General features: G+C 40.4%; 1 protein-coding gene across 5 annotated transcripts in view; it reads left to right on the forward strand.

Moving 5' to 3' along the window:
• Window positions 1-15,652, forward strand: part of LOC130912987 (mitochondrial import receptor subunit TOM70-like) — a 112,114-nt gene that overhangs the window by 77,956 nt on the left and 18,506 nt on the right. For all 5 annotated transcript variants that reach the window (XM_057831209.1, XM_057831206.1, XM_057831208.1 and 2 more), the window contains 2 exons: window positions 1,627-1,767; window positions 15,106-15,241. In XM_057831209.1, the coding sequence (XP_057687192.1) occupies window positions 1,627-1,767; window positions 15,106-15,241 (277 nt within the window). The remainder of the gene's footprint in view (window positions 1-1,626; window positions 1,768-15,105; window positions 15,242-15,652) is intronic.

Here is a 15,652-nt window from a genome sequence, read left to right on the forward strand (position 1 = left end):
TTTATACGGAGACTTGATTACACACAAGTGGATTCTATTTATCATCATCGGTCATTTAGGACAACATTGGATCATTCAGAGATCCTCACTGAACTTCGGGAGTGAGTTTGCTGCACTGAAAGTAAAGGGGCCGAATAATATTGCACGCCCGTTTTCAGTTTTTTATTTGTTAAAAAAGTTTGAATTATCCAATAAATGTTGTTCCACTTCACGATTGTGTCCCACTTGTTGTTGATTCTTGACAAAAAAATTAAATTTCATATCTTTATGTTTGAAGCCTGAAATGTGGCGAGAGGTTGCAAGGTTCAAGGGGGCCGAATACTTTTGCAAGGCACTGTAGTTTAGGCAGACTTCACTCCATGCCCTTGGACACAGTAAAGTGAATCACCTTATCAGCCCTGTCGGGGCTCATGAGGGGGAAATGAAAAAGATGGTACCGTTTCTCGTAGGCACAGTCTAACCGTTTGCATTACTCTAACACACGTAATACAAACAATCAGGGAATAGTATCATTTCTTATATGTACTGTAGGATTGTTTGTACTACTCTAAAACATCGAATAGAAAAGAAATAGCACACCATAGTTTAATGAAGAGAAGCAGAATAGATACACAACGCCATCTTATCACAGAAGCCCAATGTGTGCGTCACGAGCAAGATTGACGCACCAACTATTGCAATCCGTTCTCCCGGCTACTCCAAGGACAAAGAGCAGGGCGCCCTGTCCTAAAATAAGTAGGGTCTCGCCCAGCCAGGATAACAAAGTTGATAGCGGGCGCTTGGGACGTCAAGACCAGCGTCGGTCGCTGTGGCAACCACGTCCCAGCCACGCACGAACCTAACCGGCCACAGAGGGATGATCCCAAGACAACACCCAGCCACACCTTCGGCCCGGCCCACTCCACAGCAGCTTTCAAAAAAGACTGGACACTGAGATAGCAAACGTTTCGGGATCATTGCTATGTAGCCGTTGTTTTGACGACCCTGGATCCAGAATTGTCCCTCTGTCGTCTGTTTTTGCCTTGTTTTTTGACCATCGTCGACGAATAAATTGTCAACTTGTTTTCGGTGAGCCTTCTTCAAACTTTTGGAACATGGAGTTAGTACAAAGGGTTAACATATTGGCCCCCACCGGTCTCTCTGGGGGCGGCGTCAGCAGAGCGCCACTTCGTTCGGCTGTCTCCGTTTCCGCGGCTTGGCGTTGGGGGCCGAATTCCTTCAGCACGACACCGGCGGGCGTACCATATTCAATGGATGATGGTCTTGGCTAAAAGTATAGCTGTTCTTCCAGCAGCCTGACTTAGAATTCCCCTTAAGAATGATGGGAAACACAAAAAACGCTCACTTTCAACTTACTATTATAACTATTCTTGTAAGTTAATTTTTTTTGCTGAATCAACCTGTTGTGCCCCCCTTTGCCCCAAAAGTCAAACTCCGCCTAGTCCACACATGGACATAAGGAGACCTTGTAATGCCAAGCAATATAACCTGAAAGGTGATTTTTTTTTTTGCCTTCTCTCTTACTTTGTAACTTGAATGTGTGAAGTGTCAGCTGAAAAGATGTTATGTGACTTTTAAAAGGGTGTTAAACGTATACGCTAATTCTCGATCCCTGTTTTACTGCAGATTATTACAGCTCCAGTGGAAACGAGGCATGGACTCAAGAAGCTTGTGTGGGTTGGCCCTGGACCTAATCAGAGAAGCCATCAAAATCGACAACAAATGTGCCTTTGCTCGCGAATCATTGAGATGTGTCAAACATCCATGGTGAGGACACAACTGACTTTCCTATATATATAAAAATTGTAAAGCAATAAAACAGGAACAAAAATGAATGAAATCAACCAAAAAAATGTTTATAATGGGTGAAAATTATGTTTTGAACAGATCATGTGACTAACACCTTAGACGGTTATATGCTTTGAATTTAATTGTCATTAAAAAAAAATATTAGGGGAGGGCAATTTTATTTTTCAAATGATTTTTTTTCTTTGATTGATTTTTTTTTTTTTTTTTTTTTACCGAAGCAACTTTAATTGCCTGGGTCAAATGATTGAGACACAAATGTCCTACCCTTAATATGGCCCAAATACAAAAAGGATTGCTTTAATCAAAACTTTTCCAATGAAAAATTAAGTGTTGAAATGCAAATTTTTCAATCTCAAATATCTTTCCGCATTCAAAAACTTTTTCTATGATTGAAAATTTTCTTTTTTGTATTGATTTTTCTTTTTAAACATATATTCTTTTTAAACAACTTACCTTATCGGCCCGAATATAAGACAGCCCTTATTATAACACGATCCCCTCTTTTTCAAGACTCAAGTTTAAAAAAAGACTTTTTGAACAGCAAATTCATTTTTATACAGAAAATAATTAACAGTACATCTGAAACTAACGATTATAACAATATATTTGAAAGAAAAAGCATGTTATTTTGCCTCATTCAAATCTTAATATCTGAATATTTAAATATGTAAACTATAAGTGCAATCACATTGGTAAATGAATGGCTTCTGGTTTTTGAAATGTAAATAAACCAATCTATTGTCAGGCATGAAAATCTCTCACCTTTCGGCGAAATTCGCCGTTTTGAAGTCAAAAAGGGCGACCTACGTGAATTGCGTAGATCCGAGGAGAAATTCTTTTTGGGGGGGGGGGGGTCGGGAGGTTTTATTTAATTATTATTATTATTATCATCATGTGATTAACTTAGTACGTAAACTGAGCACTTAAGAAATCGGTTCTTTAAAAAAGTGACACTTGGACAGTCAGCAAATCCTTCTAGATGCTTCGCTGACGAGAGCCAATCATCTGCCCAAGCTGCGTTCCATTATTCCAAACGCGCGCACACTCTTCACTAGGGATGGGAATTGATAGGATTTTTACGATTCCGATTCCATTATCGATATTGCTTAACGATTCGATTCTTTATCGATTCTCTTATCGATTCTAAATTGGGGGAAAAGAACAAACGTTTTGATTGGCATCGAGTTTGTTTAATCAGAAGTCACAACCCTACAAACTCACAATGAGATCAAAAGAGGCCCAAAGCCTCAATGTTAACTGTGGCAATAAGTGGCAAATACATAAGAATGTGTAACATTTTACTGAAACATTTATCTAATAGAAATAAAAAATATTGGTATATATAGGCAGATAGGTTTTTGTTCTGCCTTTGGCAATATGTGTTAAAGCAGGGGTCCCCAAACTTTTTCCTGTGAGGGCCACATAACTTTTCCCTTCTCTGATGAGGGGCCGGGGTCAGTTTGTTACAGAAAAAGGGTGACGATTGCAGAAGTGCATAAATGTAAAAAATTACTGTTTTTCAGAAAGCCACAATCAAATAACCCTTTCTGGATTCTTTATAATAATAATAATAATTAATAATAAAAACACTATTAATTGAATAGATAATAACCAAATAACCCTCTCTGAATTCTTCAAGGAAAAGGTCAGAAAATAAATAATACGATTGAGAAAAAAAAAAAAAAAAAATTCAAAATGGCCGGACCAAATGTGGAGGCGGGCCGTATTTGGGCCGCTATTCTTAGTTTCACTCTTCAAGTGATGGTTGAATAAAGTCAGCAAATTATACCAACGTCTTCTGCATCGTCATTTGGGAGTTTAGCTAGCTGTATAGCCGGGACTTTTTTTTTTTTTTATAGCCAGGAATGAGCCTCTCTGTGAGGACAGCGCAATCGTATTCCCTCCCGATGCAGTTATCTCCACCTTGCAATGACTGCAAGTCGCTTTGTTGTAATTTTTCCTCGTGAAGTGAAGACACACTTTCGAGCGTTTGAACCTACGTGCTGTCATTGTTATGCTTATGGCTGCAATGCTTGTGCTTACCCGTCGTAACCTTTCATTTTCACACTCTTTCCTGGTGAAGTGTAGTCAAACTTTGGAGCGAGTGGTTCTTGGCGCCATGCTAGTTTGATGCGTCTGGACAACAACACACGCCACGACGCAATACGCGTCTTTGGGAATCGTTAAAGGGATCGTTAAGGCTTTTTCATTGTGATGTCGAGGCCTGGAAACACTCGGAACCGGTTCCGAATTGGAATCGGATTTCGATTCCCATCCCTACTCTTTACGTGTACTGTACATGGAGTGCTTGGAGAAGCTTTGGTTGCATTGCAAAGCGCAAAAACAAAAAACAGGCCTTTTCCACTCCGGGGCAGACCAGAGCGCAGCACACACACTTGCCTGCATTTGCCAGCAGACTGAATTTGGTGAGTAACGGTTTCAATCGTTTTCATTTTTTGCGATGTTATAAAGTTACCGCCCTTCGTTGCAGCTTGCGTTGAACACTGCCAGAGCTAGCGGAAATTCCCGTGAAAAAAGAGCTCCCGTTAGGTTAGCGTCAAGTTTGTGTAATTAGCGGTAATATAAAAGAAGAAACGCACTGTTGAGTCAAATTAAGCGGCATGCTCGGATGGAGGGGGGCGCCTCGCATCGATCCCTTCATCCGCCTGAGGCGCGTTATTTTCGGCTGGGACTTGAGCTGATGGCCGGCCCGGCGAGTTGTGGGAATCATTCTTGCTAATTAAAACTTTTCAGAAATCCCTCATTTTTCGCTGTTTATGGGGACCAGAACCCACCGCGATAAGTGAAAACCGCGAAGTGGTGCACCGCCCCCCCATTTTTTTGGTGCGTGTTCAACTTATTCAGCTTAGCATTGAAAAAAAGATACACATACAGTGGGGAAATAAGTATTTAGTCAACCACCAATTGTGCAAGTTCTCCTACTTGAAAATATTAGAGAGGCCTGTTATTGTCAATATGGGTAAACATCAACCATGAGAGACAGAATGTGGAAAAAAAATCACATTGTTTGATTTTTAAAGAATTTATTTCCAAAGTAGAGTAGAAAATAGGTATTTGGTCACCTACTAACAAGCAAGATTTCTGGCTGTCAAAGAGGTCTAACTTCTTCTAACGAGGCTCCACTCGTTACCTGTATTAATGGCACCTTTTTTAACTCATTATCGTTATAAAAGACACCTGTCCACAATCTCAGTCAGTCACACTCCAAATTCCACTATGGCCAAGACCAAAGAGCTGTCGGACAACACCAGAAACAAAATTGTAGACCTGCACCAGGCTGGAAAGACTGAATCTGCAATAGGTAAAACGCTTGGTGTAAAGAAATCAACTTTAGGAGCAATTATTAGAAAATGGAGAACATACAAGACCACTGATAATCTCCCTCGATCTGGTTCTCCTTGCAAGATCACACCACGTGGCGTCAAAATGATAACAAGAACGGTAAGCAAAAATCCCAGAATTACACGGTGGGATCTAGTGAATGACCTACAGAGAGCTGGGACTACAGCAACAAAGGCTACAATCAGTAACACAATGCGCCGCCAGGGACTCAAATCCTGAAAGTACACGTCCAGGGCCGGCCCAGGTCATTTGGAGGCCCTAAGCAAAATAATGCAAAAGGGCCCATATTTTTGGCCCACCATTTCGTCACAGTGTACTGTGAAACCCATAAATGCAATCCAACCCATACGTCCGTCCATATTTTGTATATTAATCAGATTTTGTTGCACTGCATACTTCAAACTTCTCACCCCAAATGATTGTCAATACTTACAGTAGATAGCGCCAAACCTTTTTCTAAAAGAGGAAAGAAAGAAGTTAAGGAAGAACTTTTATTTTTTTAAGCTTGTAATCAAGTATCAAAACTCACTAAAGTCAAATAAAGCAAACTGCAGTAAACAAAATAGAATTTAAATTAAACAATTGCCAGATTAGGGGCCCCCTAGTGTTCAGGGGCCCTAAGCAGCTGCATAGTCTGCGTATAGGCTGGTCCAGGCCCGTCTGCGGTTCGCTAGAGAGCATTTGGATGATCCAGAAGAGGACTGGGAGAATGTGTGATAGATGAAAGCAAAATAGATATTTTTGGTAGAAAGACAGGTTCTCGGGTTTGGAGGAGAAAGAATACTGAATTGCATCCGAAGAACACCATACTCACTGTGAAGTAGTGAGGGGTGGAAACATCATGCTTTGGGGCTGCTTTAGGGCTGTTTTTCTAAAAAGGGACCTGGACGACTGATCTGTGTAAACCATGGGTCAGCAACCTTTTTGGTTTGGAGTGCCACTTTCAAATTTTCTTGTCAATCAGTGTGCCACACCAAGATTAATGACGCACATCCATTTTTTTTTTAATCTATCCAACATAGCTGTAATTTTACTCCGAAGAAAACAACATGGACATACACTGAAATAGTATAACTACCATTCCTCTTTTTCAATTAACTAAAAAATAAATGCATATTGGCGAAAAATATCAAAAATAAGTGCAACAGTAATTACAGCTGAACAGCATCATCAACTTATGTAAACATAACACACACGCACACACCCCCACTACTAGGGATGAGAATCGAAATCCGATTCCAATTCGGAACCGGTTCCTAGTGTTTGGAGGCCTCGACATCACAATCAAAAAGCCTTAACGATCCCTTTAACGATTCCTGAAGACGCATATTGCTCGTGACTTTCTTGTTGTCCAAACGCATCAAACTAGCATGGCGCTAAGAACCACCCGCTCCAAAGTTTGGCTACACTTCACCAGGAAAGAGGGTGAAAATGAAAGGTTACGATGGTTTAGCACGAGCATTGTAGCCGTAAACATAACAATGACAGCACGTAGGTTCAAACGCTCGAAAGTGTGTCTTCACTTCACGAGGAAAAATTACAACAAAACGTCTTGCAGTCATTGCAAGGTGGAGATAACTGCATCGGGAGGGAATAGACTGCACTGTCCTCACCGAGACCGCTATACAGCTAGCTAAACTCCGAAATGACGATACAGAAGACGTTGGTATAATTTGCTGACTTTATTCAACCATCACTTGAAGAGTGGAACTGAAAATAGAAATGAAACAAATCAATTTCGTCCCCAATAACAAACAGGTTTGCATCAACGTAAATAAGCGATGATTAGCTGCTAATTCAGTAATAACAAAACAGTTAGCATGCGTTCGCTAGCATTAGCACAACGTTCAAACCACTACACAACTGGATTTAAGTGTCCGATCGCGAGTGGAAACACACAACAACACAAAAGATGATGCATACAGGCGTTGCCTCTGTAGATATTTTACAAGCATTAACAAAGAACATAGGGTCGTCGCAGTGCTTCCCTCTCACTAACTCGCTCACTCGCTTGGATGCGGCATTTCTTCTTCTTCGTGTGTAAGCGCGCTCTTCTTCACGTGAGCGCGTTCTTCTTCGCGTGAGGACGCGCAAGGGCGCCCCCACTTGAGCGTGAAAGCACCATAAAAACTCAAAGGCATGCATTTCAATATACTGGTAAATAATACACTTTAACAGGGGTCCCCAAACTACGGCCCGCGGGCCGAATACGGCCCGTCCCGACATTTGGTCCGGCCCCCTGAACAATACCAGAGAGCTTTTTTTTTTTTTTTTTTTTTTTTCCTAATAGTGTTATTTATTTTCTGGCCTTTTTCTGTGAAGAACTCAGAGAGGGTTATTTGGTTATTTGATTAATAGTGTTATTATTATTAAGTATTATTATATTATTATTTTTTAATTTACTTTTGTTCCGTGAAATATCCAGAAAGGGTTATTTGATTGTGGCTTTCTGAAAAACAACAATTTTTTACATTTAGGCACTCCTGTAATCATCACACTTTTTCTGTTACATTTACTAGTTGGTTCATCTCAAGTGTGATCCTTGACTCACACGGAAACAAGCAAGTTTCTACAATATAGTTAAAATTAGATGCATAATACTTTTGGAAACATGATTTACTTTGAAAGACCGGATATCTATTTCCTGCTTGGTGCGTGCTAAACAGCAGAGCTTGATCCGGCTGCAGGTTGGCTGACAGGGTACCCGTGGGTTATTAAAAGTATTAAAAAGGCATTGAATTTAGTTTTTTCATTATTAAAGGTATTAAAAGTATTAAATTAGCTGTCGTAAGTCTGGAATTTTTCCACCGTGGTTTTAATTTTCAAGAACATCTCAGTGCAACTTAAATTATATCCGTGACGAAGTTTTTAAAATTTATTTATTTTAATCCATAACGAAGATGACGCATAGAATTTGTATGATGCACTGCACCTCGTGCGTGCGCGCCGTTATCATCATTAGCATCAACATCACAACAGCAGGCAATCGCGCAGTACCAGGCCCGAACTGGGACAGTTCCCGGTGGGCAGGCCTGACGTTTGGGCCGGTCGTAATATACATTTTTAACTAAGCTTTCAGTTAAACTATTTACTAACGGCATCACGCAACCCTGCTTTGCGCGATAAATTGTGGCCCTTCTAGCATTCCGTAGTTTGAAATTCGATACCCCGCAACAGGCTCCCTCTCATTCTCCAATGCCGCCAGCTCTGCCTCTGGGAAAGAGTATCATGATATCATCCTGTTGACTTGATTCTGGCAAAACCTAATTTTGGGTTTTAATGGCCGAAATGGGGCACGTTGAGGCAGCATGATGAGCGTGAACCCGTCTGGCTGTTGGCGCGACCCATTATCGTTGTTTTTGAGCATGTTTGGATAAAAGTATAGCGATAAACCGTAAATGAACACGCAGAATGAAATAATATTAATGAGAGCACCACTAAAACTTCCACCATGGAGGCTCCAGGCACTATTTTTGGGCACAAAGACAGAGGATTGGGGTGAAGTCCACGTTCTCGGGCAAAACATAAGTTGGGTATTTTAACCCAAAACACAAACCAAAAAAAAAAATGAATATGATGAAAAGCTGCAGTTTTGTACACACTTGCCACATGTGTAATTCAAAACACCTGCAAAAGGTTCCTCATTCTTTAAAAAGTCAGTCTAATATGAGATAAAATTATAGCCCGTACCCCAAAAATAAAATGGTAACTTCACACAGAACCTGCGCTTGAGCCCTTGATCTCAGAACTGTTAGTAGACATGCTCTTCCTCTGTACCTCCCTTTTTACAAGTTATTTGGGGGGAAATTCATATTTGATTCATCTTTTCAAGTGTAAAGGAAAACTCTTTTCTTGTTTCTAATGAGGCTTAAATTTGACGAACTCCTGTGCCAATAGGTGTATTTAAAAATTGAAATATATAATTTATGTATTTTAAAAAATTGCAAGTTTACTATTGACAGCATGCGATTAGTCACAATTTTAAAAAATTAATCGCTTGACAGCACGATTATTATTACAATATTTTAATAAGGTAGGTCTTGACATAAAGAGGGCCGTTCTTTGGCGCAAAACTTTTTGTTTTAATTGTATCTTCAATAAATGTGCATTCTTTTGTCAAACACACTTAGTAATTGAGGTTAAATTTGATGTTCAGTGCTTTATTTTTTTAATATGATTCAATATTATCTAAATAATGGGTGCGAGAAAAGTATTAATTTTCGATTGAAATGGCATTAAAAAAGGTCTTAAAAGTCTTGAATTTAGATTTATCAATCCTGGGGGGACCCTGGACTGACCAGAAAATAGAGCTTGTACGTATTAGTTTTGACGGACCGGAGAGGCGGAGCCGGACAGATCATGTGGACCGCCTCGTATTGACTATAATACAAACGTATTTGTTGCGTCATTCGGTACAGAACTTAAAGTGCCTGTGACACGAAAAAGCATGTTTATTTCATAATACACGCGGTATTTTATGCTCCTGAATGATATGGACCGCTTGGATGTGTGTGGAAGCGATCGCTATATTTATTTAGTTTTTTGAATCCCGCGCCAGGAAAATGAGTGACTTCCGGCTTCGGTCTTGCATTGAGGAGGAGGGCGCTGTGACGTGTACGGTAGAAGACGTCCTCTTCATTATACAGCTTACTGTTGTGTATGAGGACGAAGGATTCAGCTGATTTTGCGGGTGAATAGGTTTATTTTCCGCATCACGCCAGCCAAACGGCTGCAGAAAAATATTTTTGTATGAGGGAGAGGCGTATGCGCCTTTTTGGAGTTTCAAAAGGTTCCCAATCACCGTGGATATTTACTGTGGGACCATTGGACTTACGAGGAAGTGAGTAAACATCTTGTTTTGTATTATGTCAAATACGAATACAGCGATTACAAAGTAAACACTACAAACTTCCTTTAAATGAAGGACTACTTACGTTTGATCATTGATAGGCATGTAAAAAGCTCTCCTAATGCATTAGCAGCAGCACGTTAGCTGCGTTAGCTCCAGCCACCCTCCTCCGGGGAACGAACTGTAAATTGCTCTCCGCCGGGTGGTTTGCCAATCCGCAACGACAATAGACAACCGGGTCGTCATGTCAAATAATCCAGGATAGCTATGTGTGATTTTCCGCTTTGAAGACTTTGAAACATCACTCGGTTCGGGTTAGCATGTCGGCTAGCTGTCATGCCTTCTGGTTCATTTACATTCTCCGAAGCCGGGGAAGGGAAATATGTCCGATTTAGGTGTCATAAAATATCGTTCGGGAGGTGCGACAGTAAAGGTGAAGTCGACAGTTTTGACCATTATGGAGTAATTTTGCCAGTAAATGCATTTTTATGATTTCATATTCCATTTAGCACAAGACTGTTATTTGTCATGACCATGCCATTTATTTAGCAATTGGGGAAAATACTTGGATAAAAAGAATATCCTGTAAAAATATTGAAGTAAAGAGACAGAAACAATGACATTTTGCAGCTCTCTTCCTCGCGTTTTCCTCGTTGTGAATAGTTCCCCCTCGACGGGCTGACTGGTCCTTCTCAAGCCATTTATATAGCTATTGGGGAAAAATACTTGGATAAAAAGAATATCCTGTAAAAATATTGTAGTAGAGAGACTGAAACACTGACATTTTGTGGCTCTCTTCGTCGCGTTTTCTTCGTTCTGAATAATTCCCCCTCAATGGGCTGAATAGTAAAACCGATGAGCATAGTCTACCGCTGACGTCATCCACCTGTTGGGGACGCTAAAGCCCAATAATGGTAGGCGTGGCTAACCAGCAGATTAAAAGACTAATTTCTCGTCATCTGTGCTTTGCTAAATTGTTGTATATAGTCGAATCGTCTCAAAATATGATTCTAATTCACATAATAATGCCATTTAAGACTTTTTTTCTCGAGTCATATGCTCTTTAACGTAGCGCGGCGGACTCTGTGTTTCGGGGTTAAATTTCAGGTGAATGGGCAAATTTTTATTTTATTTTATTTTTTAAATTTTGCCATGCGCTTGCGTGTCACTAGTTAACCCTTCGTGTGCCAGTGCTGACACGTGTGTCATAGGTTGTCGACCCCTGGTGTAAAGGGAAGAATGAGTGGGGCCATGTATCGAGAGATTTTGAGTGAAAATCTCCTTCCGTCAGCATGGGCGTTGAAGATGAGACGGGGCTGGGTCTTTCAGCATGACAATGATCCAAGGGCGTAGGTTTGCATAGGGACAGTAGGGACATATCACGACCAACTTTTCAGGATACTTAAATTGTACCCACCAACTTTTACGCAACCTTATTTGCATTATATAGTGACTTCAATTACATAGGTAATTTAAATTGTCTTCCCATGTTGTAAGGACAGAATTAACCCTACCATTATTACGTGAATTACTATACTTTCAATATGTTCAGACTTACATTGACCCCTCTTCACTTACTGAATGTGCTAGTCCAGTTTTCCCCCCTCAAATGCAAATTTGATTGGCTGATGACTTGACACCCCCCCCTACTTTCACACACGTGTTCACAGCCGGTGTTCTGTCAAATTTTTCACCCTGATACTATTTTGCTCCAGAAGCTTTTGTGGTGGTGAATAAGCACTCTTTTACATCAAAAGGTGCTAAAGAAACAACAGATTATTAATTAGATTATTGTTTTTTCCAGCGATGCCGAGAAGCTGTAATAGCTGTAGTAGTAGCAAGTACCTCTACCGATTTCACCAATGAGACGTCGCAAAAATAATCACATGACTCCATTATACTAATCAGACGCAAGCTTGCCGTTCTAGCTTCACGCCAGCCTGCTCAATCATGTGGTCTTTTGATATTGAGCGCTGCTCTCAACATGACTCGAAAGTGCGGATTTCAACCTCTATCTCAGTTTTTATTTGGCACTGATTGACCAAGGAAAACCAGATATATGCTCATTTCGATTTCCAAATAGTAATAATGAAGGAACGCTTCACTATGAAAACTAGAAAGTTTTCTCCACTAGAGAGCACTCATACTCTTTGGACGAATAATGCCTCATTTATGTTTTTTCTCTCATTGGAATTCAATGATTTTTTGATTTTTTTTTTTTTTTTTTTTTTCTTCTTTGGCTTAATGTGGTTATGTAATGTGTTATTATCCAGTATCATTATAACAACAATTCATATACCATTGTTTGAAAAAAAAAAAAAAAATCTAACAAAAATAAGCAGTTACTCAAAGTGTTAAGCTTACTTGAGTATTCTTTTCACTGTATACTTTTTTTTTTTTTTTTTACTTCAGTACGTTTTTTGGATGATTACGTTTACTCTTACTTAAGTAATATTATTTTGAGGTAACGGTACTCTTGAGTAAAAGTTTTGGCTACTCTACCCACCACTGCGTGTAGACATTGCAATTTAAATTTGCTTATAAAATCCAGACACTTATTCTGGAAGTTAAAAAAATTTGTATTGCTTTATTTTGCATTAATAATTTAGCCTATCAATTAATTTGGTTCACATTGGTGAGAAGTGTAGCCCTGATCACCGTTCACCCAATCTGCTTGGTCTTATTCATCTCCCGTCTCAAGCAAAAAGTGTACATGGAGGTTATGCTGTTATATCGTCCCTACCAATATTGTGACCAAACCTACGCCCTTGCAATGATCCCAAACATGCAAGAAAGGAGTGGCTTCGTAAGAAGCATTTCAAGGTCCTGGATCGAATTGTGACTTGTAAATCGTAACATGAATCGTATTGTCAAACTTGAGGCAATACACCCCGCAAATATAAGCAATAGAAATAAATGGTTTCGCAAAGGACACGCAACCAAAAAATTATAATTTTTTCAGATAGCTAGCTATATGTTAGTCTGCATTTTAACTCTTGACTGCTATTGACAGAATTAATTTGAACTGGGAGGATAGCGGTAAATGATCATGTTTCAGTGCCATTGAGTTGATAGATACCGATTTTTTTTTTTTTTTTTAAATAAAAAAAAATGTATTGAAGGTTATGATTAAAAAATAAAATAATATATATATATATTTTTAATTGAACTTCGTTTTTCATTGAAAAAAACCTATTATTCACAGGCCTCCAAGTCCAAATGGATTGGATTTGTATTTATACTAGTCCTTCTCAAACAATTAGCATATTGTGATAAAGTTCATTATTTTCTGTAATGTACGGATAAACATTAGACTTTCATATATTTTAGATTCATTACACACAACTGAAGTAGTTCAAGCCTTTTATTGTTTTAATATTGATGATTCTGGCAAAAAAGTGATCTTGCATCACCCCGTGGCAGTTGCTCGGCATTCTCCTGCCTCCGCCTTCCCCTCTCTTCTCTGACTGGATATCCGCCCTGTGCTCTGTCGCGGTTCGCTGGCTGGGCGCCGGTGTATCAGCGGGGTGTTGCCTGCACCGGCGGGGGACCCTGCCCTGCCCTGGTGGACTGCTGGGGGGTCCCGTGGCGTGCTGTGCCGGTTGGGGGGCTGTGGCTGTGGCTTGTAGCCCGAGCGGGCGGGGGTGGAGGTAGGCGTGGGGTTGGTGCTGCATCCCCTCCTGCCATCTCTGAAGGCCGGTTGTTGGGTGCGCGGGTGGCCCAGGGGACAACCCTGAATCCCGGGGGGGACGATGGCTCCTTTGCTGGGCTGCGGGAGGAGGGATTGGCTGCGCTTGACCCCCCCGTCCGCCCTCCTTCCCTGGGCTTGCTGGGTGGGGGCCGTGGCCCTGGGTTGGCGCCCGCGTGGTGTCTCCGCTCGTCTGCGTGGCTGTCATGTGCCCGGTGTGGCTCGTATGCGGTTGGATGTGAAAGGGCACGCTCGGGTGGGGGGTCCCGGTGCCGGGATTGGCGATGGGGTGACGTAGGGCTGGTCACCAACGGGCTTACACTCACAAGGGATTCACACGATTACTGGGTTTTAGTTCATAGAGCTGATTTGTGTGCTGACACTCTATCCCTATAGCTTATAGACTCCCCCACCCTTGTCCCCCTCTTTCCCTGGTCAACAGGCCCCCCACATGGTGTCAACCGGAAATACATCTAGCTGACAATAGCACCAACGTATTAGTAATTGGTCTAGATGTTCAATGTATTTCTTGTTGTAGTTTGTGTTTTTCTTTCTTTTCTCGTGTTTCTTTTCTTCTGTTCCCCCATGACCCCTTCCTGTTCGCTGCTTTGTCATAATAAACGAGGTATGTATTGTTGAATGATCAGGACGGGAGCATGTCAGACTCTCAATGTGAAACATTAAAACTGTTCAGACTATCCGGGCACTTAGACTTCTATTCTCCGTGTCAAACAGCTGAACAGGACAGGTTCAAAAAAATAAAAATAAAATAAAATAAAAGCTTCAGGAATCTTTCGCAGGGGTTTTGAGTTAATTCGTTGATTCAGATGATTAGGTTAGTAGCTTCTTTATAGAGTACCTTTTCATGATATGCAAATATTTTGAGATGGGGATTTTTGTTTTTTCTCGACTTTTTTTCCAAAATCATCAATATTGAAACAATAAAAGGCTTGAACTACTTCAGTTGTGTGTAATGAATCTAAAATATATGAAAGCCTAATGTTTATCAGTACATTGCAGAAAATAATGAACTTTATCACAATATGCTAATTTTTTGTGAAAGACTAGTATATGAAATAACATGAAAGCAATTAGAACAGTAGAAAGGTTGGTGATCTGTTTCCTTTTGAGCTTTGGAACTGGTAATATGTCAAAGTTACAATGTGGTCAATGTAAAAAGTAAATTTTGAGAGCAGATCTATTGTTGGGGATAGCCACTAGTGCACATTCATTTTCAAATGTTAACAGAATACAAATATAACAGCCATAACAGGCATGTTCATCCATAAACTGCCCGAACAGGTTGACTGTCTGGTCCTAGCGCTTATAAAATACAAGATGTCTTATGACCCACGTTATGTTGACATGAAATAACTAAGCATAAGTTCCTTTTCAGGAGTAACAAAATCAGAATGTCCACCGAGGATGAAACGGCGAATGACGTGTGCACTTATTACTTCCCGTTCAACCGTCACACAGAGCGCCACGAAGCGTACACCCACAGAGAGGTATTCAGGAAAGTACCGCATCAGGTAACTCCTCCGCCATACTGAGGGATGGTTATTCTCCAACCGTCACTGTGTTAAGCTTTGCATCCATTTGTTCAAGCAAGGAAAAAGAAATTCAGAGTTGTAATTTTTAAAAAAAATAAGAGCCCTTCTGGAAATATATGGCGGAAAACGAAGCTTGCTCCCAAAAATGGATTATATTAAAGTCTTAATTCACCAAACCCCACCAGATATCCTCATTCACTTGAATTGATATCATTAAAATTTTGAGTAAAGGGAAGGCTTCCAAAAATGCTGGTGCAGACCATCTAGATCCATATCTTCTTCAATTAAGTGCTCATTTTATCAGTCCATATTTAGCTCATATTTTTAACCAAACCCTTCTTTCTGGCATCATACCAACCTCTTGGAAAACTGCTACTGTTCTCCTGCTAC

Source organism: Corythoichthys intestinalis, chromosome 3 (genome assembly GCF_030265065.1).
Source record: "Corythoichthys intestinalis isolate RoL2023-P3 chromosome 3, ASM3026506v1, whole genome shotgun sequence".
Lineage (NCBI taxonomy): Eukaryota > Metazoa > Chordata > Actinopteri > Syngnathiformes > Syngnathidae > Corythoichthys > Corythoichthys intestinalis.